Source organism: Silurus aristotelis (genome assembly GCF_946808225.1).
Source record: "Silurus aristotelis genome assembly, chromosome: 17".
Classification (NCBI taxonomy): domain Eukaryota; kingdom Metazoa; phylum Chordata; class Actinopteri; order Siluriformes; family Siluridae; genus Silurus; species Silurus aristotelis.
The window spans coordinates 18,544,229-18,569,614 of NC_139590.1; the positions used below are offsets into that span (position 1 = coordinate 18,544,229).

The following is a 25,386-nucleotide window of genomic DNA, read 5'->3' on the forward strand; positions in this document are numbered from 1 at the left end:
CAAAACGTTTTGTTCTATATGTTCAAACGGAGGGGAGGAGGGGATTCCGCTCAATCTGGCAATCCGTACTGCGTTAATAGTCGCGCTGCTGACGCTCGCAATGGCCACATATAGTGCGCATGCGCAGAAAATTGTCCGGTCTCTTGCCCACAATTTTACTATTTTTATTAGTTGTAGTTAAACACAACAAAACAGACAGACCGAAAGAGCAATGCACCAACACATTTATGTAAAACAGACTCAGTAATAAAATCCCTAATCGTGTCAGTTAGCCGAAAGACAATTCTCGTGGAAAACTCCATTACCCATAAGCGGAGTTGTGACGGCGACATGTCATCAGCTGATTCCTCACATGACATCAGGGTTTCAGTGTGGAAGCGGCTGGGATCTAGTTAGCCGTGTGGAAAGAGTTTGAAATACTAATGTTTGGTTGGCGACTACGAATAGTCTAATTATATCCGAAGCCGTTTTCGATGGAAGGTTGTTGGTCATGGTCCTGAGACCCTGGAAACTGTGAAAAACAGCGTCACAATTTCCCACCGGTAAGCTGCTACTCTTCCTTGTTGCTTTTTATATGAAACAGCCGAAAGGATTGAAAATGATTTTCCTATACACTAATGATGGATATCACTAGCTCCATTAAATGCATCAGTAGGTATAAATTGGTTGAATACACAGCGACCTCCACTAGTATTGGCACCCTTGGAGAAAATAAACAATGTAGGCTGTGAAAAAATATCTAAAGTTTAACCTTTTGAATCAACTCTCATGGGTATCAAACAATTGCAACCACAAAACAGTGTTCTAAATATATGCCATTTATAATCAATACTTTGTGCAACCTCCCTTTGCTAAGACAGTAGCACTGAGTCTCCTCCTGTGATACTTGATTAGATTGAGAGCCACCACCATATTTAACCTGAGCATGAGATCCTTTTCAATATGGCTACCGCTCTGTGTGAGCCAAACCTAACTCTGGTAAAAACAAACTTCTGGTAAAAAGAAACTCAGCTGCCAGACACTGCTGGAACTTGGTCAGATTGGGATCAGATTATATGATTGGATAAAACAAAACTCGAGCTTCTATGCAATAAATAGTTTTTACTTGTTTGTCTTAAGATATACATTTTGTTACTGACCTAAAGGGTTATTTCTCATGTGATAATTTCTAATGTAAAGCATTACATTTTCCTTGTACAGTAGAGGCTTTTTTCTCTTAAACTATTTTTCTATAAACTAACATCTTGCGGTGACGTAGGTGACACCAGATTGTACTTTTGGACACTTTCCGACCCCAAAACACAGGTCTCCAGCTGCGATTCTTGAAGATCAAATTCAAAAGGTATCGCATGTCCTCTGGATAATGGATTTTTGGTTGTTTTGCTATTTTCCAATAGTCACTTCTCGTTTTTGTGCAAGCTCAACAAACCTTTGCTGCACATCACAGCAATATTTCATGGTCTTACCCAGTGTAATTAATGTCTAAAAGAATTTGACCTATGTGCTTCCTCATATTTATACCCCTGTGACTGAAAGTCAAGATTGTTCAATTTCCTGTTCCTTGACACCCAGGTGTACAAAAAAAAAGAAGAAGAAATATCAGTGGGAATATACCGTAATTTCAAATATAAGCCGCACCCACTGAATTTGACACAGATTTTTATTTTGAACATAAATAAGCCGTACCTGTCTATAAGCTGCAGGTTCCTACACTGAAACTAATGTGTAAAACTAAAACTGTACACAGGCTTTAACGAAAGACAGTGACTGTTACACTGCGTGTATCTAAACAGTAGCCTACCAAGAAAGTCATTGTTCACTGTCTTCCTCCTTCCTTTCACAACTATTTCTCTCAGGAGTTTTTCTTTTGGCATCGTGGTGCGTTTAAAAATCACCATCGGTGAAGCTTTTCTCCCGATGCTGTGCAGCTCGGAACACAGGTGAAGTGCGTTTCTTTCATGCCCGGTTGTTTTCAGCGTGACGAATGATTCGCTTTTCCCGTTAACAGTCCGAGTGAGCGGCAGGTCAAACGTCAGAGGAACATCATCCATATTTATGATGTTCTGCGGCCCGATTCAGTGGGAGCGCGTCTGATTTAATATAAAGAGTTTCATTGGTTCACCTGAATCCGTTCGGCAATTTTATTGGTCTAATGTTATGGGGCTCAGTGTTTTGGCTTGAAGCTTGTGAAACCGGGAAAAACCCAGGAAAAATCCATATATTAGCCGTTGTTTAAGCCGCGGGGTTCAAAGCGTGGGAAAAAAGTAGCAGCTTATAGTCCGGAAAAAATACGGTACTTCAAATATATTTTACTTATTTTATTTTAACTATCAAATATTTGTGTTCATTTTTTTAATAAACATATTAATGTGGCCAAACACAGTAATATGATTTTTAGTCTTCTAAATACTAATTCATTATGGAACTCAATAACTTCTGAACAGTTTATTGTATTGCTTTAAAACCAATACATTATTTCCCACTGTCCTTCATAACAGCAGCACCCCAACCTTCCCGTAAATATATAAATATATTTATCGCACTTGAAGGGTCAAAAATAAAACAAGTCAATTGTCACAAAGATGCTGCTATTGAATGGGAAGATTTCATGCAACAAACATGAATCACATAAAGGTTGAACAGGCTCTCCATCTGATGTTTCCAGGAACATCATTATGAAATAGCATCTGATAAGAAATGTTATAGAAAAGCCATATTCGTGACCTTAACCATTTCTTTCAGTATTGCCTGTATTACTGCAGTAATGCAAAATTTGATATGTGATTTTCTGTTTACCAGCAAAGCCTAATAACTGAACATGTCTGCTCAATATAACCCAGCCTTTTAGTTGTCTGTCACATGCCAACTGATTATAACCCTTGTGCTCTGCTTTCATGTTGCTGCCTGTAGCCAGCTGCTTTGCTCTCCTCCTGTCCTGTGAATGACTCTTTCTGCTTTTTAATCTTTTCAGAATCAGATTTATTAGAATTTGGTTCCAGCTGTTGGTGACTCTCTTAAAAGTACAGACATAAATAACTATATATTTAGATTAGACTATACAAGACAATACAGACAAAATGGGACAATATAATCAATGAGTATTAGAAAGTACAATATGCAGAGTATATGACAGTTCAGTAATGTACATAAAGTATGAGAGTGCATGGTAGTGCAAATAGCAGTATTGTGTGTAAGATATACAGCAATATACAACAGTAAACAGTGTGTAACATATGAGGATGATGTGATGACTGACTGTTCTGATAATGCAGTACTTGTAGATATAAAGCAGGGCATATAATTACGGGCGATTGCCTGGGGAAATAAACTGTTCCTGTGTCTGGCAGTTTTGGTGAACAAAGTATGTACGGTACAAGTCCTGGAGAGTGGGCAGGGGAGCATCAATAGTTTTTTCTCTGCTCTTTTAACTGTTTGCTGCAATCTGTTCCTGTCCTGTTTTGTTTCTGCTCCAAACCAGATGGTGATGAGCACAGGACAGATTCAATGACTGCAGTGTAGAACTTTATAAACAGCTCCTGTGGCACACCATACTTTCTTAATTGGCGTAGAAAGTACATCATCGGCTGGGCCTTTTTAAAAAATAGAGTTTATCTTGGTCCCATTACAGGTCTTGGAAAATGGAAGTTCCCAGAAACTCGAAGGTCTCCAGAAATGACACAGGGCTGTCGGATATTGTGAGTGGAGTGGTGTTGAGGGGTGTTTCCTAAAGTCCACTTTTATCTCCACAGTTTTGAGTGTTTGTTTTTTGTCTGTTTGTTAATGTGTTTTATGTAGTTGTTGCATAGTCCATACAGCAGATTGTCAGTCTGTATTGTGTAGCATTTGAGGATCTTTTTAGTTGTCCCACAACATTCACCTGATATTTTTTTTTGTTTTTCAGAGTCCTGTCAAACGAGAACATCAACCAAGATGAAGCCAGAAACAAAATCGCTCTTAAACATCATCGTATTGGGTCTTAGCTTTATGTTAATGTTCACCGCCTTCCAGACATGTGGAAACATTGAAGTATGAAAAAAATCTTTTAAAAAGTGTCATTTTATTTGGGCCTTTTTCTCCAGTCATTTTGACAGGAATATAGTTTTGGTGTGTAATTAAGTGATCACTATTTGTCAGGCTATTCTTTTCCACATACACTGAAATATATTGTTTTGCAAAAGCATTAGAAAACATAAATCTTTAGCACCTAATCGTTTTTGGTCTTTTTACAGCAAACTGTGATTAAGAGTTTTAACAGCACAGAATTCAATGGAAGTGGGTACACAAGGTATTACTATTTGCATTACCTTTTATCTGAGCTTTTTTGTATTGCTGTAAGTACATTTTACTGTATAATTAAAGTCATGTGATTTTCTATTGCTCTTGTACAAGTAGAATTGAGATTTCTTTGAATTTGCATTGTAATTTAAGGAATCTCAGGATGTAGTCCTGATAATTATGTATAATTATGTGCAGGAGATCACATTGTAAGCACTGGGAGTAAAATTGATTATATTGACACTGTCTTTCTCCTAATATAAGTCTCATTCCTTTTGACAGCATGGCTATTATCTATGGAGTCTTCTCTGCATCGAACCTAATTGCTCCTTCAGTGGTAGCCGTCATTGGTCCTCAATTGTCATTGTTTTTCAGTGGACTAGTTTACAGGTAAGATCAGGACAGTGACAATGAAATGCATGCTGTTATATTCAGTCCTGTACTGAAATTAATACATTCTCATAAATGTTCTTATTCTGGTCTCTTTTTAAGTGGCTACATTGCGATGTTTATTCACCCTTTTACCTGGAGTTTCTACACTGCTTCAGTCTTGGTTGGAATTGCAGCTGCAGGTACAGTGTGACTGTTTTTTACAGCACTTCACAAACTAGTGTGGTATCATCGTCTTTTTTACACTTTTCAATTGATGATATTTATCTTTCAGTGCTGTGGACAGCTCAGGGGAATCTCCTCACCATCAATTCCACTGATTCTTCCATTGGCCGAAACAGTGGGATATTCTGGGCTTTGCTGCAATTCAGGTGCCTGTGTGCTTGTGTTCAGATTGTGCTTGTGTTTTTTTCTGTATCATTAATGAGATTATTTTTCTTATGCAAGATGGTAACCAGTTACTCTCTGTCTGTGTCTGTGTGTGTGTCTGTGTGTGTGTCTGTGTGTGTGTCTGTGTGTGTGTCTGTGTGTGTGTCTGTGTGTGTGTCTGTGTGTGTGTGTGTGTGTGTGTGTGTGTGTGTGTGTGTGTGCCCTGGCAGCTTGTTCTTCGGCAATCTTTACATTTATGTTGCCTGGCATGGGAAGATTCATATATCAGGTGAACATTATGGTGTATTTCATAGATATCACTACACACTGTATGTACAGAAATTGTAGTTGACTGTAGTTGGAAATGATGATCATCAGTTTGAAACAGCTACTTCCCTACATGTCTCAGATAAAGACCGTCAGACGGTGTTCATTTCACTCACCATCATCAGTCTGGTTGGAAACTTCCTGTTCTTCCTCATTCAGCGGACTGAGGCTGAGGTTGTGTCTACTGAGGGTTCTGAATCACTATTGCCTGGAGATGCTTGTGAAAGCAACACATCGGTGGTGTGAGTATGGAAACCATGAGTTAAATGGATTTGGTAGGAAATGCTTTAGATGGACAAATGCTCAATATAAAGCACAGATAAACATCTCTGAATATTTGTTTACCTGTTTACACAGACCACCACAGGGTCTCTGGGCTCAGGCTTGGGTGGCATTTAGTAAGTTTTCTGTGTTTGTAAAATTCTATAAAACACTAATTTAAACTCAGCTAACTGGTTTTAAATTTTACTATTGTATGCTGTGTGAACAGAGAAATCTATTAAGCTGGCAATGACCAAAGAAATGCTGCTGCTAAGCATATCCATCGCATACACAGGTAAACCCTTTGTGTTACTAGCCACTTAATTCTTACATAAGAAATGAGAATTTAAGTACATCTCCCAAAATAATTATCAAAATAAGCTTTTTATTATAAAACCCTATAGCATGAGATTTTGAACTGAAAAAAAGAGACTTTTCTTTTCTTTTTGCAGGACTGGAATTAACTTTTTATAGTGGGGTTTATGGCACATGCATAGGAGCCATGACCCAATTTGGTGATAATGCCAAAAGTCTCATTGGCCTTTCAGGAATTTTCATTGGTGTTGGTGAAATACTTGGTAAGATAGTATTAGATTTTGATAACTTTGTGTTAGACAAAGTGTATATTGTTTTTTTTTTTTTCCTCTTTGTTCAGGTGGGTCAGTGTTTGGGATGCTGAACCAATGCAAACGGTTTGGAAGGAACCCTGTGGTACTTTTGGGATTAGCCACACATTATTTGGCCTTCTACATTGTATTCCTAAACATTGCTAGTGATGCTCCCTTAGCCCCAGAGGAGGGCACAAACCTGCAAGGCTTTATTCCTCCCAGGTAATATAACAGAAAAGATGTCTCAGTTAAAGAGCATAGTGTTTCCAAACAGCTCCAACGAAATATCTGTAATCATTGGTGCTAGTAAGTGGGTTATTCTTTATAAACTTGTCTTGACTCTTTATTTGATTTTCCCATCGTTGTGTGTTTACCTGGGAATCAGCGTGGAACTGGCATTGTTCTGCAGTTTCCTGCTTGGCCTGGGTGACAGCTGTTTTAATACACAATTGCTCAGCATCGTGGCCTCCGTATTTCGTGATGACAGTGCCCCAGCATTTGCTGTTTTCAAGTTTGTTCAGGTAAAAAATATATATACAGTATAAGTTTATTGTTTTAACAGGGATTCATGTGAAAAATGAATCAGTGGGTGTTGGGGTTGAATGAAAATAATTTTTTACGTTAGTTTATTTATTTATTTATTCATTTATTTTAAATGTTCCAACTAGTTTGATGATTAAATTCAACAATCCTTTTCATATGGTCTAAACATTTATGGATCTGGCTATGAAAAAGAACAAGCAGATAATCATTATTTAAATAGTGTGATGTATGTAAAACATGAATTTAGCTTTGGACTGAAAATTATTAACAGAAATATTAAATTTGATCTGTTTATGTTTAGAAATGTATATGTATCATTTGCATATTTTTTTTATATACAGTATGTGCATATTATATTTGTATTCATTATTGGCAGGGGCCTAAAATGACTGACCTGGCCTGCTACAGTACTGACCTAGACAATACTGACTCTAATTACGCTCAACATTTTCAAAATGTACACATCCAAAATATGTTCCAACAAAGTACCAGCAGCCCTGCTGCACCTGATACATTTACATCTGACGCATCACTGTGTCAATGTTGCTGCTGTGTAGAAAATGTCTAACCACCAATGAAATCCTGTAAGCATCCTGTTCTGTCCCTTTGCTGGTCCCCTAATATAATATAAACGAATATAATTGTAAGTTAATGTAATTCCTGTAAACACTTTTAGCCTTTTAACATACAAAAAAAAATACATAAATCCTAATCCCATTTCTATTAAAATATCCCCATATTAAAGATGAAGGTCTGTATTAATCATTAATTTCATTATCAGTCCCTCCACTATTATTTGCCCCCTTGGTGAATATGAGCAAAGGTGTCTGAAATAAATTGTCGTAATTGTTTAACATTTTGGTAAAAGAATTCACAAAATACTCTGCTCTCATGGATAAGCAATTGCAAACCACAACAGTTTTATCAAACAAACTAAAAAAAGAATACTTTTTAATTGCACCCTTATGAATTCATGAGTAAAATAAGTTAGAATATTCCCATTGCACTTGGATTACAATGTTAAACCATGTCTTCCCATTCCCCTGTGTCACAATGGGTAAGCCCATGGAATATAGCTGTGATGTGCAGCAAAAGATAGTTAAACTTTACAAAATGGAAAATGCCTATAAATAAATTTAAAATAATTGAAAATGCCCATATCCACTATCAGGGCAAGAATTTGTGCAACTGGAAATTAACCTGGCAGAGAAAGAGGATGTATGATCTTTAAGGATTGCCTGCTGGAGAACTGCAAAAGTTGTGTCTTTGGGGTCTCCAAACTACAATCTGATGTCACCTACATGACCACAAGTTGTTTGGAAGAGTTTCAAGAAAAAAGCATCTTCTGTCACACAGAAGCAAACTGCAAGCCCACAGTTAAAAGTAGTAGTGGCTCTTCAATGTTGTGTGAGTGTTTTTGGTCCAGAGGAGCTGGACATGTTTTTAGGCTACATAGCATCATTGACACTGTCAAATATCAATTCAATGAACTGACTGCCTCTGCCAGAAAACTTAAAATGAGCCATGGTTGGACATGACATGCACATCAAAACCAACACAACAATGGTTTATTGACCACAAAATCAAGGTCATGCCAAGGCCACCCCAGTCTCCTGACCTGAACCCCATAGAAAACCTGTGGGGTGAACTAATGAGGAAGGTCCACCAATGTGGACCTTGACATTTGAAGGATCTAGGGAAGTTCTTTATGGAGAAATTATCTCAGATCATGGATGGATTCTCCAACCTCATCAGGTATTACAGGAGGAGAGCTGTTATCTTGGCAAAGAGAGGTAGCACAAAGTATTGGTTAAAAGGGTGGCCAAAACGGTGGCTTACATATATTTGATGAATATATATATATATATATATATATATATATATATATATATATATATATATATATATATATATATATATATATATATATATATATATATATATATATATATATATACAGTGGGTACGGAAAGTATTCAGACCCCCTTAAATTTTTCACTCTTTGTTATATTGCAGCCATTTGCTAAAATCATTTAAGTTCATTTCTTTTCCTCATGAATGTACACACAGCTCCCCATACTGACAGAAAAACACAGAATTGTTGACCTTTTTGCAGATTTATTAAAAAAGAAAAACTGAAATATCACATGGTCTTAAGTATTCAGACCCTTTGCTGTGACACTCATATATTTAACTCAGGTGCTCTCCATTTCTTCTGATCATCCTTGAGATGGTTCTACACCTTCATTTGAGTCCAGAAATTTTTGATTATACTGATTGGACTTGATTAGGAAAGCCACACACCTGTTTATATAAGACCTTACAGATCACAATGCATGTCAGAGCAAATGAGAATCATTAAGGTCAAAGGAACTGCCTGAAGAGCTCAGAGACAGAATTGTGGCAAGGCACAGATCTGGCCATGGTTCCAAAAAATTTTTTTGCTGCACTTAAGGTTCCTAAGAGCACAGTGGCCTCCATAATCCTCAAATGGAAGACGTTTGGGACGACCAGAACCATTCCTAGAGCTGGCCGACCGGCCAAACTGAGCTATCGGGGGAGAAGAGCCTTGGTGAGAGAGGTAAAGAAGAACCCAAAGATCACTGTGGCTGAGCTCCAGAGATGCAGTCGGGAGATGGGAGAAAGTTGTAGAAAGTCAACTATCACTGCAGCCCTTCACCAGTGGGGCTTTATAGCAGAGTGGCCCGACGGAAGCCTCTCCTCAGTGCAGGACACATGAAAACCCGCATGGAGTTCTCCAAGATGGTGAGAAATAAGATTCTCTGGTCTGATGAGACCAAGATAGAACTTTTTGGCCTTAATTCTAAGCGGTATGTGTGGAGAAAACCAGGCACTGCTCATCACCTGTCCAGTACAATCTCAACAATGAAGCATGGTGGTGGCAGCATCATGCTGTGGGGGTGTTTTTCAGCTGCAGGGACAGGACGACTGGTTGCAATCAAGGGAAAGATGAATGCGGCCAAGCACAGGGATATCCTGGACAAAAACCTTCTCCAGAGTGCTTTGGACCTCAGACTGGGCTGAAGGTTTACCTTCCAACAAGACAATGACCCTAAGCACACAGCTAAAATAACGATGGAGTGGCTTCACAACAACTCTGTGACTGTTCTTGAATGGCCCAGCCAGAGCAATGACTTAAACCCAATTGAGCATCCCTGGAGAGACCTAAAAATAGCTGTCCACCAACGTTTACCGTCCAACCTGACAGAACTGGAGAGGATCTGCAAGGAGGAATGGCAGAGGATCCCTGAATCCAGGTGTGAAAAACTTGTTGCATCCTTCCCAAAAAGACTCCTGGCTGTATTAGATCAAAAGGGGGCTTCTACTAAATACTGAGCAAAGGGTCTGAATACTTAGGACCATGTGATATTTTAGTTTTTCTTTTTTAATAAATCTGCAACAGTGTCAACAATTCTGTGTTTTTCTGTCAATATAGGGTGCTGTGTGTACATTCATGAGGAAAAGAAATGAACCTAAATGATTTTAGCAAATGGCTGCAAGATAAAAAAGAGTGAAAAATTTAAGGGGGTCTGAATACTTTCCGTACCCACTGTATATATATATATATATATTTTTTTTTTTTTTCCCCATTATCCAGCAGATAATTTTTGTGAATGTTTTGTGATCAAAAGGGTAAATAATTAAGCCAAATTTTCCACAAGCCCCCCCCCCCCCCCCCCCCTCAAACCAATAATTGACAAATATTTTCTTTTTGAGATGGTAATTTGTGTGTTTTATCCTTATGCTCTCTGCAGTCAGTCGCTGCTGCTCTGGCGTTCCTCTACAGTAACTATCTCCAACTACACTGGCAACTGCTCATTATGGTATTAGTGGGCTTAACTGGCGCACTCTCTTTCTTTGTGGCTGAAAGGATGGTGGTCAGCTGCAAAAGAAACTCTGATTATGACAGCATCTAACAAGTCGGAGAATGTGGCACCAGAAGACTTTCTTCCCTCATTTATAACTTTATCCTGCAGTTTGCTGTGTCCTCAGGATGGATGTGGAATGAGAAGTTCTGCAGAATTTTGTATTACTCTTTTTTTTTTTTTTTTTTTTTTTTTTTTTTTTAATTATTTCATCTATGCTCAAAATCATGTCTTGAACAGATACTTTAAGCTCTGGTGTTCACAGTTGTTGTATTGTTTCCTCTTTCTTTCAGCAAGGCTGCACATAAATATCTTTTTTAAGTATACAAAGCCTTTACATTTACTATTTACTTTCTGGTAATTTAATTTAAATTGTCTAAAGGGAAAGGGTTGGGTGAATGCACCACTCAATCGTTATACTAAAAAGGTTGCCAATAAGTCACAATTTCAGAAATACAATATATGACAGATGTGAGAACTCCCCTGTGAAATGACAAATAATTCAGAATCGGATCACTTTTATAGAACAGCATTACTTTTACGTTGAACGGTAGGGTATTGCTCAGGTTACTATATTAAAAACACATTTTGCACAGAAGCCCTTGTTTGTGACATAACACATTACAATACCATTATAAATCTTTTTTTTTTTTTTTTCCCTTCATTCTTGCAATTCTTGTTGGGAAGTGGGGGTCATGGTTAAGGGCCCTCCTAACTTCTACAAGCTCAGTGATGATCAGTAATACATAGCCTTAACTGTTGAATCTATATCAATACATTAATGATATTCATCTGCCATTCTCAGAATTTTAAGTTTCTTCTTTGTGTGATTTGGGCAGTGAGAGTTAATTATATATTAATCTTTAGTCAAACTTCTGGAGACTGGGAGTCATTTTGTCAGCCAGTAAATCTGCCATAGCCACACGCATTCAGGTACCATCTATAAATATATCGTCTATAAAACCGTTTGCACTCATGCAGCACTATATTATCACACTCCCGTCTCTGTGCTACACTGTTGAGGCTATGCAGTTACCATGTTAGTCCTGGCAAGGTTTACACCAAACATGCTGGACTCCATCTGAGCCAAACAAAGGTATCTTTGTCTTACTTGACTAAAGAATGTGTTCCTATATTCATCAGGCTTTTTTAGTTTCATCTTGCAGTTTTCTGCACAAGAGCAAGCTAGGATGTTTCCTTGTACTCCATGCATTGCTGTCTGATTTTTCACAGAAACTCTGATTTCCATTAATAAATTACTTGTTAATGTAGGAATTAAGCAATTGTTTAAATCACCTGCATTTAAATGATCCTGCACAAATTTGCACTTACTTTTGTTCTATACTGTAATTCCAGCCAACAGAACAGCATATAGTCATATGACAACTGTCTCAATACAAGTTATACAACTATAGTAGTACTGCAATTTCCATCCGTATAAAGGGGGAAAATGTTTAATTTACAAAGTAGAATCCAGCCCTTACAGAGAACTGATATAATTCAATAATTGCAAATATTTTACCTAAAATTGAACATGTATTCTTTTAAAGTTTTTTTTTTTTTTTTTATCATAAGATGGTATACTCATCCAATGTAATGCAAACCATTTTTAATATATATTTTATTTGGGGAAAATACAGAACAGCAATATTGGATCTTTCTGTAAAGTATACCTCACCAAAATGTTTGAAGTGAAGGTTCAATGATCTGCATTTTGTCAGGATTTATTTGGAAACACTACAACAACTGGAAATGCACAAAACATTGGAGGAATGTTCTAGTGTCTGAATAATATGAGCTTTCTGTTAAATGGAACACTTTAGCTTTGTAAATTTGACACAGGTATTGAGTAGGACCTTACCTCCAGACGGGTGGCAACCTATTAACTTTTGCTACAATAGGTCTTTGTTTACTGGGATGCACTGTATATGACCAGTTCTGCTTTAATTTAGAGCAGTTTCATGGATTTTTATTTTGTAGGCTCTACAGCTGTTTACCCGAATCATTTTTAGGCCTACTATAAACCATTGATCATGTATAATGCCCACACACACAATTGATTAAAGTTTATTTTACACCTTTGCTCTTTACTCATGATGCTTATGATTATATTTAGTGCTTTTGAAATGATTGTCCAGTAATGTTAATTAGATGCACACGTTGAATGCACAACGTTTTATTTAGAAACTACTTTGTTTAATTTGTTCATTCACAAAACACAATTCTTTTCATGTGCAGTTTCACTGCAGGCTTCATATGAGCCTATAAGATTGGCTCATATGAAGCCATATGAAGATCTTCAGTGAGATCTATAAGATTGGATCTGTTATTAGGTTAACTGTTAGATCATTTTGACTAGTTTATACTGTGTCATAAACCACCGGTATTTAAAGGTGGAGCCATGTAAGGCTCGTCTGCGCACAAGCTGGATGGATCTGCTGCATATGGACTTGAATGGTAGACCTTTCACCACCAGAATGGGAAAAAAAAATGTATCGGTGTTTTTGGCTGTAGTATGATTGCTGGTGGAAGACAAGCTGTTTTTTCCTATTTCTATTACTGTTCACCTGGGATACTCATGCCGAACAATCTATAGAGTTTAGTTTGCCAAGAAGAGTAACGTGGCTACAGTGCCCACACACTCATAAACACTGGAAAATAATAACCTGGTCCTAATAAATCTCAATTTCTGCCAAGGCACACAAACACTAGGGTAAAACTTGTTTCACTCACAAAATGAATCCATTGACCCAACCTGCCTTATAACAGTCCAGGCTGGTGGAGGTGGTGTAATGATGTGGGGTATGGTTTTCTTGGCACATTTTGTGCCTCTTGACAACATGCTAACATCACTTGAATGATAATTTGATTATTGTTGCTGGCCATGTTAATGGTTAATGGCTAAATGCAGCATGACAATGCACCATGACACAATACAAAAATCATCTTAAACTGAATTCATGACAAAACAATGAATTTAGTTCTTCCCTTTCACCAGAATTGAATCCAATAGAACATATTAGGGATGCGGGACAGGAGATTCAGAAATGCACCAGAAAAATCTGCAGGGATTGTGAATTCATGGCACAGCAAAAAGAGGGTACACTATTATACTATTGCTCAGTTAGTTTATGCTCAACAGAGCTCGTTCCAGCCAATTATACTAGGGTGGGCTGGTACAAATATTTGTGGCCCCAACACCTAATCCAGTTCTCCTGATAACTAATATTTACAAAATTAGAAGAAAATCGAATTCAAACTAAAACTGAACATTGATAATGAAAACAACTTAAACTAACTGTATTTTACTTTCAACTCCATAAATCCTGTTTTATTTTATCAGATTAATTCTCAAATTAAATTAAATCCTAAAATTAACTTATCAAGCACATTTTCAATACAATAGGATTGCTTATAGACTTAACATAAAACATACATCACAGTAAAGGTTATGCAGATTCATCAGCAAAAATCTATACTGGCAATTTTTACTTGATAAGCTCCGCTGTCATTACGAGAGCAGCCTTTAGAGGCGAATCACTGACACCGCATGCTGTTTGTGTTTACATGCAAGGCTGCACGGTGCACAGAGAGGGCTATATTATATTTATTATTTATTAATTATATAATTATATTTATAAATATATTTAGATTTATTTTATTTCCATGGTTCAGTACTGGATTTTTTTTGTGATAAAGTTCAGTACTATTTTACATGGATGGTTTTATGTTTGCTTTTTATCCAGTATCCATTTTATAAACTATGGGTTGATTAATCGGTTATCAGCAAGTAGAATCCCACCTAGCTATTAGTATCAATAAAATCCACGATCAGTCGACCTCTACATCACATAAGCATATTCAACATAAGCATGTTGAACTGAAAGTAGTGTGAGGTAGGGTTGAAAAACTCTTCTGTTCAGCTGGAGCAGGGCTTTGTGTAGGACTGCTGCAGATGGTCATTGTTCATTAGCAGCAGGCTGCCCACCCAATCTGAAGTTAGAAAAACGCAAATTTGGGTGGGCCAAGTTAGCCCCTGCCAACTGCTGCCGTCAGCCCTGATGTTCGAGGATCCCTTTTATATTAACTGTAGAGGACATTGAATATAGCTTTGCAGTCTCAGATTTTATTTTTAAAATGCTTTTGGACACAATTCAAATCAATCAAATAATAAATATAAATTATATATAAAATATAAAAATAAAGCATAAGAAAATCTATTGTTCATATGTATGATTTCAACCAACATTCTTGCTACATACAATATTAACTACGTTTTAGTCCTTGCTGTTACAATCATCATTTGTATTGAATGATTTCCAGGTCGAGTCGATCCAGCTATATGTTTTTCGTTTGCATGAAATTTATCTAATGGGACATCGGTGCACTGCAGGTTCCATTTATCCAGCAAGGATTTTATAGTCCAGTCTGAGCTGAAACAACAGTTTTAAAATGTAATGATAATCAGTCACCTCTCCAACACCAACAGTCTTTAATAACAAGTCAATAGCAACTGACCGAACAATGTTTAAAAAAATCTTTATACATTAGCTTTTTTTCTTTAATAACTGAAATTTACAAATAAATGGGATACCTTCTTTCCTGAAATGTGGTCCAAAACTGACCCGAAGGGTTTCGTCTTAATAGAAAGGAGAGTGTTACAAGTACATCTTCAAAATCTGAGAAAAGGAGAATTGAGAGGCTTTTAGTGAGGCAATACTAACAAGGGAAAAGAATACAGGAAAGCAGAATTAGGTTTACCTTCAGGGTCATAAAAAACATCTGATCCAAGTATGATGTCTACAGGTGGTAGAGAACACAGTGCAGGTGATATCTCTCCCCAGGTGAGTCCAACCACAGGCACTTCAGGTAGACCATTAAGCTCACAACACCGCCGGCTGTTTTCTAGGCACAGAGGAATTTCTGCACTGTCTGACAGAGTCACGTGAGCTCCACATTTCACAGCTACAATGCCTGGCAAACTCACCCCAGCACCGAGCTATAAAACAGTATCATACAGAAGAAATGTGGAATGTAGATGAAAAAATAAGAACTAAAAAAGCTCTGCCAAACATAAAATATTTCATATACTTCATATAAGGCCATTTTTATGTTAGCTGTTGATATAAAATATTTTCACATTTTTATGCTGTAGGTCACTAATATTGAGACTGAATTTTAACTCCATAATACAGTTAGGTAATCAGGTGAATGCCATTGTTTCATTCATATTCAAGGTAATATCATTGACAGGTTTGAGCCAAATCTTCAGCACGACATCTCAGAAACCAAATCTGAGCATCGTAGTGGGAAAGCAGTACTCCTCCGTGTTTCTCATCATGCCACACTGAAATCCCATTATTCATGTAGTATGCTTGCTGACCCCATCCTCTTTGAGTACATGTCATTGGGAAACAAGGCACAGGCAGGGGGTAAACTGTTATACACCATGATGTGCCAGCTTTATTAGCGAGCGATTATTTAAGTGTTAAGGCGCTGAGGCTTTAGAGCTAATTAAAATTATTAAAACACAATGTCTATCATAAACCACTAACAAATGCAATAATAAACCATTTCAGTTAACACATACATCAGCCAGACTGATGCCCCAAAAAGCTTGTCTGGGACTGTAATGGCATCACTACAACCGATAAATTCTGAAATGAGTCTCTGGTATAAATTTACACATATACAGGGCAAGATGTTTGTGTAGAAATCTCTCAGGGTCAGAGACATGCTGCTTTATGACAAACTGGGAACTTTAATAACCATCGTGAATAAAGCAGCACGTAGCACAAAATTAATCGGCGATTAACTATTTAACCAATTGACCTTATGACACTTCTGTGTGGACTGCACAATATACAGAGCAGAAAATGGGAAAGGGGAAACCGGCACACGGACACATGCATGCACACCCAGAAATTGGAAGTGCTTTATTAATATCACGCATTGGTTTGTGTGGTCAAAATAATCTTCCAGAGCATCTTTAAACGCACAAAAAAAATTTTAGTCTGTTTAATAAGTATAAGGGAAAGCTTCATAAAACACACCTCAGCTGGAGATGCAGGAGTCAAATGCATCATGGTCAGAAACGAGGCAGTGTTTCTCAGTTCAGGACAGAGTACTGGTGGAAACTTGGTTCCAGATGAACCCCAGAGTTCCTCTTTTCGGGGGCAAAAACTTGTTCCAGAACTGAAAGTAATTGTGTAAAAGTGTTGCGTTTTCCTAATGACATTTATGTTTTCACATTTGTCTAATTATATCGACATGATTAATAAGTCGTTTAATACTTACATGTAAGTTGTATAGAAAATATGTAAAATATTTGAACGCGCTAAGCGTTAGCATTCTGACCTCGTGCTTGTTTGTACATCATATGCTTTATTATAAATATATACTGAGTTTGTTCTTTTAAAAACGCTGTCTTATAGCATTAAGTGTTTTAGTCCTACAATCTCAACACTTTTTGGAATGCTTTTAAAACTGTTATTCCCTAATGACTCTACAAACCGCTGGATTTGTAAGTTAGGGTCGTAGTAATAGTGTATACTACAGTATACAAAACCACACAAGGTTTCAAACAAGTTTAACCTCGAGGACGGATTGTCTCTGGATCTTCTCTCTGCTGCTCCACACATACTGGGCCAGAACCACTGCACAGGGCCACACGTACATCCCATACTGCGCAGCTGGAACCTGCAGCAACACATGCATGCGGTATTAATGCGAACACACTGCAATGATGCCATAACAACACACTATAACTACACCGTCACTACCTCTGGAAGAGACACCGTCAGTGCCTGCGTGCCATCGTGACTCTCAAAGGTGAACGTGTTCTCGGTAAAACCTGGATGGACAATTTGGTCCTCGTGACACTTCATATAGTTTACGTGTAAACTCATTTTATAATTTTAAAGAGACCCGGAAAACGCTAGAAGTTTAACTCTCAGTCCTATAGGTTGCGATTGGTCACGTGGTATCTAGCGACCGTCCACTGGCGCGCTCGCTTCGACGCAGTCACGTGGTTCTTGTAGTTCTCGGTGGTCATTTCGATGAATTGCTCCGACTCGAATCTTTTCATTCATCAAAATAATTATTTAAATTTGTTCAACTATGAAATACAAGTATAAATGTGTCATGAACAAGATACAAAACAAATAACTGTTTTATACTGTCTTGGCTGAACTTTCCTCACAATGTCCAAGATAACGGCGCGGCAGTAGCTCGCAGCGGCCGCTCCGGACCCAAGATGGTGCTACTTTCAGTTTGTAGCCGGTCTTACGTAACATATGGACGTCAGAGCAACCGGCGTCCCTTTGTACAACCGAAAAACCCTAAAAGAAATAACCCAAACAACACAATAAATGATGATCTGCGGCAGAAGCTACGCGACCTCAGCGTGCTCCGAGAACCAGGCCTAGAGACCCCGGCGTCGCCTGCGGCGGAAAGCGAGCGGGTGCTAATGCTAGGCTAAAAGCTAACCCTAGCGGAAAGACTCGCGGTGGCGGTCTGTGTGTTTACATCAATACGGAATGGTGTAAGAACGCTGTCCTTGTTTCTACCCACTGTTCATCGCTGTTGGAGTTTATTGTTGTGAGATGTAGACCTTTTTATTTACCCCGGGAATTCACCACCGCTATTGTGCTCGGAGTGTACATACCACCTAGCGCTAATGCTAAGGAAGCGCTCAGTGTATTCTACGGGACCATTAGCGAACTTCAAAACACACACCCTGACGGATTGTTTATAGTCGCCGGGGATTTTAATCACGCAAATCTCAGGACTGTGCTTCCCAAATTTCATCAAAATGTGGACTTTGCAACCAGAGGAGAAAACACGCTGAATGTTGTTTACACAAACATCCGGGGCGCATACCGGGCGATCTCGGGTACTTTGACCACATCTCTGCATGGACGTAAATGGGATGACTTGACATAATGTTAACTTACATTAACGGCCACAATGAGCATATTGTTTAGCTGTGCATTTACTAAATAAGCACTGTGCTACGTCCGAACTGACCACACTGTAGTTTTTTGTATAATTAATTTCTATACTGTTCTTAAGTGTCTTAATTCATTTTAAATAAAAATTTAAACCTTTTTTAATTCCTTGTTTTGCTTTGTCATTGAACCTGAGAAAAACCTAAACTTAATAACCATAATGACGCATAATGTCTCCATGCTACAATAATAAAAGCTAAGTTTTTTACTGTGGGGACATATTATTATAAGTACAATTTGACTGTATTATTTGTGTCCCCCTTCAAAAATTGCTCATGAGAAATTTTATATTTATTGTCCCCCCTACTGTTAAATGAAATTTACGCCCATGCATCTCTGTTATGCTGATCCCAGCATACAGACCACTCAGCAGGCGTTCAAGACCAGCACGGAAGCAAGTGAGAACCTGGCCAGCAGGATCCATGTCTGCTCTCCAGGACTGTTTTAAATGCACTGACTGGGACATGTTCAGGAAAGCTGCAACCAATGGTTTTCATCAACAACAAAAAAACTAACGATTTCATCAACTTGGAGGAGTACACGTCAACAGTGACCAGCTACATCGGCAAGTGCTGCTAAAAACATGAGACTCCGCCTTCAGAGCAGGGGACAAGGCGGCCTTGGAAACAGCAAGGGCCAAACTGTCCTTTGCCATCAGAGAGGCAAAGCGCGCACATGCCAAGAGAATCCACGGCCACTTCCAGGACAGCGGAGACACCCGGCGCATGTGGCAGGGCATCACGAATTACGAATTACAAGATAACGTCACCTGCTTGTGACCGCGACGCCTCCCTCCCAGATGCGCTGAACGACTTTTACGCCCGGTTTGAGGTGCAGAACAACATGCACACCTCTCTCTGTAACTGGATCCTGGACTTCCTGACTGGGGGACCTCAGTCAGTCCAGATCGGAAACAGCATCTCCAGCACCACCACATTGCACACTGGAGCCCCTCAGGGCTGTGTGCTCAGCCCACTGCTGTTCACTCTGCTGACTCACGACTGTGTAGCAATGCACAGCTCGAATCATATCATCAAGTTCGCCGATGACACGACCGTAGTGGGTCTCATCAGCAAGACTTTACCTGAAAAGTCCCTCTTGTGAAATGTTCTGTATTGTAAGTGTACCTGCAACCATATCATTTTATGGAATAAAAAATGCAGCTATTAAATACACTTGGATATATTTGAGCTTGTGCAGCGTGCTACATATGTGATTTGGTAGCTCTGACTAGTGCCAGTGTGACTGGAGGTCAGCTAGGGGGCTTTAGAGTAAACAAGATGCAATCTGATTGGTTAAAGCAAAAGCTTCAACTAACAGTCCCACTGTTCATTTCTGCTGACTTGGGCAATACAAGAGATAGGAGCCAAAACCTGATTGGTTAGAAACTCCAATGTTAAATTACACTTAGTGGCGCTGCTCCTATATGAACCTATAAACTATATGAAATAAAGTGAATAGACTATTTGAAATAATTTAATACATAATCATAGGCAAAATATTTGAATTTAATTCAATTAATTTTTTATTTGTATAGCACTTTTAACAATGAACACTGTCTCAAAGCAGCTTTACACAGATAGTGTTGTGATAAAAATAAATGAGATGTTCTTAATGAGTGTAAGTTTGTCCCTAATGAGCAAGCCGGTGGTGACTGTGGCAAAGGAAAAACTCCCTGAGATAAGGGAAGACCATGAGAGGAACCAGACTCAAGAGGGAACTCATCCTCATCTGGGTTGCACCGAATGTCTATTTATTACAGATAAACGATGTTGAGGTGTGCAGTAATGGTGATCAGATGCAAACTGTAGTCCTGAGTCAGTGTAGCAGACTGTTCACATTAACTACAGTTCAAAATCCAAATCCTCAGAGTTCCTGTTCTTACTCTGTAATTTCATGGAACCCCAGGGTGTTGATGAGAAACTGTCCCCAGCTGCACAGAGTGGCCTCTAACTAAAGAGAACACTATCCAGAGGCAGGCCTGGACGAAGTGCACAGATCCGAGGAGAAGAGGGGGGCAGGAACAGTGGTCACTGGAACCTCAGGATCATGTTTACCTTAACCGAGAGAGAGAGAGAGAGAGAGAGAGAGAGAGAGAGAGGTTACAGGGAGAGAAATATATGGATTAAGTATCCTTATTGTTGTTATTAAACTGTCAATCAGACCAAATTTAGCTGTTATATATATTAAATATACAGGTGAATCTCCAACCTAGCTTCCTCAATAAATACATCTTGTGGTTTGGTTTTAAAAAACTGACCAGGTGCTTCATGACTGCTTTGAAAGTGTTGAGTGGGAAGTGTTGATCTAAATCACAGATTGTCAAAACTAAAGAAGAGAGAAAATACACAGCCACATCTCAATGGCAAGTATATGTACGGACGCACCAAGCTGCAAGCAGCTCCGTCTCGTGTATTTTTGCTTTCGGAAGAGCGCTTTTATCCCTGTTTGAGAATTTGAAAGCAGTGCGTGGAGGATATTCCCACCAGAACTACGAACACACAGTACATTAACCACATTAAACTAAAAAACTTTCTTTTCGGCTTCTCCCGTTAGGGGTCGCCACAGCGGATCCTCCGCACGTTTGATTTGGCACATGTTTTACGCTGGATGCCCTTCCTAACGCAACCCTCCCCAATTTATCCGGGCTTGGGACCGGCACTAAGAGTGGCTGGGGATGGTTCCCTGACCGGGAATCGAACCCGGGTCGCAGCGGTGGGAGCGCTGCATCTTAACCACTAGACCACCAGGGGACCTATAGTACATTAACCACATTAAGGGTACGTAATTTCTCTGCTATGGCGAACATCCAGTTCATTCAGTGTGTGAAGTGTGACATGTTTAGTCAGTCTCTCTCCGTTGTTAGCGATAATTTAATCTGTAAGAAGTGTAAGCTAGTTTGCTCTTTGACGGAGAAGATCTTAGCATTAGAGGAGCGCATCCAGAGTCTAGAGAGAAGTAGTGAGTGCGAGAGCAGTCCAGGTTCTGCAGGGGAAAGTCTGGATGCCCTAGGTGAAGTTAATATTCCCCCGACTCCGGCATTAGAGCCCTTGCAGCGGGGCGAATGGGTGACGACTCGGCAGCATATTCGCAAAGCCAAAGCTAACGCTAAGGCTCGCCCACGGGAGCACCATTCCTCTCCGCTTCACGTGTCCAACAGGTTTGCTCTCCTCAGTGAAGCACCCGCTGAGAAACCTGAAAGAGCTCTGGTTTTAGGAGACTCCATTCTGAGGCACGTGAAATTAGCTAGACCTTTAGGGGCACCAGCAGCACAGTTTATGTGTATACCGGGAGCCAGGGCGCCGGACATAGCAGGTCAGCTTAGATTCTTAGGAAAGCATAGGTTCTCTAAGATAGTTTTTCACACAGGAGCTAATGATATACGCCTTCGACAGTCAGAGGTTACTAAGAGTAATATTATAGAGGTGTGTAAATTAGCGAAGGCAATGTCCGATGCTGTAATATGCTCTGGCCCCATCCCAATACGACGTGGCGATGTAGCCTACAGCAGGTTATGGTCGCTGAACTGCTGGATGTCCGAGTGGTGCTCCAAAAATAATGTGGGCTTCATTAATAATTGGAGCATTTTTGAGGGCAAGGCTGGCCTGTTAGGGCGGGACGGTGTCCATCCCACTCGGGAAGGTGCTGCTCTCATTTCTTGTAGTATAGGTCATAGTCTCAGAACAGCACTAGTTAACAAGTGACTGTCTAGAGCCAAGGCCAGGGAGCAGACAGACAGGCTAAACCGACCGTCTGCTAGCTGCACAGAGTCGTCACTCAGGATCCACCAAATTGAGACTGTGTCTGTCCCCCGAGCGAAACCAACATATAGGAATTCTCAGAAAGTCTGTTTTAGTAACCTGATTAACATAAAATTAAATAGGACTGAACACACAGCCAGCACCTCTGATCTAAAGATAGGATTGCTGAATATTAGATCTCTCACGTCTAAAGCGCTTAATGTAAACGAAATTATTACCGACCAGGAGTTTAAAATAATGTGTTTGACAGAAACATGGATTAAACCAAATGAATATTTAGCATTAAATGAAGCGAGTCCTCCTGGGTATAGTTACATACACCAACCCCGTCTAAATGGCAGAGGAGGCGGAGTTGCAGCTATTTATAATAATAATCTAAGCGTCACACAAAAGACTAAACACAAATGTAAAACATTTGAAGTTCTTTACACCAGCATAAAATATTCAGTGTCTGAAAGCAGGTCCAGTCAGTCAATTCCACTCATTATTATTTATAGACCCCCAGGGCCCTACTCTGATTTTCTGATAGAATTTGCAGATTTCATCACAAATTTAGCTACTTCTCTAGACAAAGCATTAATTGTTGGTGATTTTAACATTCATTTTGATCATCAGGAAGACTCCTTAAGAGCAGCTGTTGTGTCCATTCTAGATTCAGTTGGAATTAATCAGAATGTTATAGGACCCACTCATAGTGGTGGACACACTCTCGATTTGTTGTTAACATTTGGATTAAAAATAAAAAACGTAGTCATAATTCCACAGTCTGAAGCTATTTCAGACCATTATCTCATCTCTTTTAAAATTTGCCTCAGTCATTGCATTACTACTTCACCACGTTATCGTGTTAAGCGTACTTTCACGTCAGCTACAGCAGCGCGTTTTATTAACAATCTTCCAGAAATTACGATATTAGATAGATCTCCGTCTGACCCTGCAGAGCTCGACTGGGCCACTAAACACCTAGAATCAACATTACGTTATACCCTAGATGATGTAGCTCCCCTTAAGACCAAAATGATCAGGGAGAAAAAATTAGCACAGTGGTATAATGATCATACACGCACCTTAAAACAGACCACTCGAAAATTAGAACGTAAATGGCGTCAAACAAAATTAACAGTATTTCAAATAGCATGGAAGGGGAGCCTCCTAATTTAAAAAAAACCTCTTAGTGCTGCTAGATCAGCATATTTCTCCACCCTCATAGAAAATAACAAGCATAATCCTAGATTTTTATTCAGCACGGTAGCAAAATTAACAGGGAATAAAAGCACTGCACTCACATGCACACCATCATTAGGTACTAATGATTTCATGAACTTTTTTAATAATAAAATTGAAAACATCAGGCAAAAAATCCAGACGGTTAATATAAAGCCAAATTATTTTACAAGTAACCCTGTAGACAGCAGTGTAATTATAACAGACAATCAATTACAAAGTTTTACTCCTATTCACGAGAATGACTTAATTTCATTAATTTCCTCATCAAAATCATCAACCTGCATTCTCGATCCCTTGCCTACAAGTTTCTTTAAACAGATCATTCCAGAGGTAATTGAACCTGTTTTAAAAATAATAAACTCTTCCATTAGCACTGGTTTTGTACCAAAATCCTTCAAACTGGCAGTTATCCACCCCCTAATTAAGAAACCTGACCTTGACCCATGTCAGCTGTCCAACTACAGACCAATATCAAATCTCCCCTTCATAGCCAAAATTTTGGAAAAGGTTGTAGCACAGCAGTTATGCTCACACCTACTTATGAATAATATTTTTGAAATGTATCAGTCAGGATTTCGGCCTCATCATAGCACAGAGACGGCGCTAGTTAAGGTGGTAAATGACCTGTTATTGGCCTCTGATCAGGGTTTTGTCTCCTTACTTGTTTTGCTCGACCTTAGTGCAGCTTTTGACACCATTGATCACACTATACTACTTGCTAGACTTGAGAACGTTGTTGGAATAAAGGGAACGGCTCTCTCTTGGCTCAGGTCTTATTTGACTGATCGCTATCAGTTTGTTGATGTTAATGGTGAGTTCTCCACACTCTCTGAGGTAAAGTTTGGTGTTCCTCAAGGATCTGTCTTAGGCCCTCTGCTTTTCTCTTTATATATGCTGCCTCTTGGAGAAATTATTCATAAACATGGTATTAGATTCCATTGCTATGCTGATGATACACAGCTATATATTTCAGCAAAGCCAGATGAGAGAGATCAGCTTAACAATGTTAAAAAATGTGTAAAGGACATTAGACAGTGGATGCTCGATAACTTTCTTCTGCTAAACTCAGATAAGACGGAAGTACTTTTACTAGGACCACATGCAGCTAGAAGCAAACTTTCCGATTACCTAACATCTCTGGATGGTGTTTCTGTTTCAGCGTGTACGGCTGTCAAAGACCTTGGTGTGATTATTGACTCGAGTCTTTCCTTTGAGGCTCACGTGAATAATATTACCAGGATCGCCTTCTTTTACCTTAGAAATATTGCTAAAATTAGAAATATGATGTCGTTACAGGATGCAGAAAAACTAGTTCATGCTTTTGTTACTTCTAGATTAGACTACTGTAATGCTTTACTGTCTGGGTGTGCGAGTAGGTGCATAAATAAGCTTCAGTTAGTTCAGAATGCAGCAGCAAGAGTCCTCACTAGATCTAGGAAATATGACCACATCACCCCTGTATTAATCAGTCTACACTGGCTCCCAATCAAATCTCGCATTGATTATAAAATTTTACTACTGACATATAACGCACTTAATGGTCTCGCACCACCGTATCTGAGTGAACTTCTGTACCAGTATGATCCTCCACGCCTACTTAGATCAAAAGGTGCAGGCTATCTGTTGGTTCCTCCAATAATGAAGATTACAGCAGGGGGCAGATCTTTCTCTTATAAAGCCCCGCAGTTATGGAACAGCCTTCCTATCAGTGTTCGGGACTCAGACACAG

The 25,386-nt window shown here is 39.1% G+C and overlaps 3 protein-coding genes across 4 annotated transcripts in view; 2 read left to right on the forward strand and 1 right to left on the reverse strand.

The window, feature by feature from the left end:
* Positions 1-23,550, forward strand: part of LOC310739737 (uncharacterized protein) — a 33,482-nt gene extending 9,932 nt beyond the window's left edge. The window contains exon 2 of the mRNA XM_083565958.1: positions 21,449-23,550. Within this exon, the coding sequence (XP_083422084.1) occupies positions 21,468-22,373 (906 nt within the window). The 5' untranslated portion in view covers positions 21,449-21,467 and the 3' untranslated portion in view covers positions 22,374-23,550. The remainder of the gene's footprint in view (positions 1-21,448) is intronic.
* mfsd11 (major facilitator superfamily domain containing 11) lies at positions 126-12,740 on the forward strand. Its single transcript, XM_083566140.1, has 14 exons — positions 126-542; positions 3,902-4,026; positions 4,230-4,285; positions 4,558-4,665; positions 4,768-4,847; positions 4,940-5,036; positions 5,265-5,323; positions 5,444-5,603; positions 5,719-5,759; positions 5,852-5,917; positions 6,075-6,200; positions 6,278-6,452; positions 6,616-6,751; positions 10,550-12,740. The coding sequence occupies exons 2-14, from the start codon at positions 3,931-3,933 to the stop codon at positions 10,709-10,711; spliced, it is 1,362 nt and encodes a 453-aa protein (XP_083422266.1). The 5' UTR covers positions 126-542; positions 3,902-3,930; the 3' UTR covers positions 10,712-12,740.
* Positions 14,343-17,639, reverse strand: mettl23 (methyltransferase 23, arginine). Of its 2 annotated transcripts, none has more exons than XM_083566142.1 (5): positions 17,443-17,639; positions 17,255-17,359; positions 15,422-15,659; positions 15,255-15,299; positions 14,343-15,093 (listed from the first exon to the last, which is right to left on the reverse strand). In XM_083566142.1, the coding sequence occupies exons 1-5, from the start codon at positions 17,566-17,568 to the stop codon at positions 15,077-15,079; spliced, it is 531 nt and encodes a 176-aa protein (XP_083422268.1). In that variant the 5' UTR covers positions 17,569-17,639; the 3' UTR covers positions 14,343-15,076. The 2 variants fall into 2 exon arrangements, with proteins under 2 accessions (XP_083422268.1, XP_083422267.1); XM_083566141.1 differs by having other exon boundaries at positions 14,681-15,093; positions 15,255-15,339; positions 17,443-17,637.
* Positions 23,551-25,386: the final 1,836 nt, after the last annotated feature.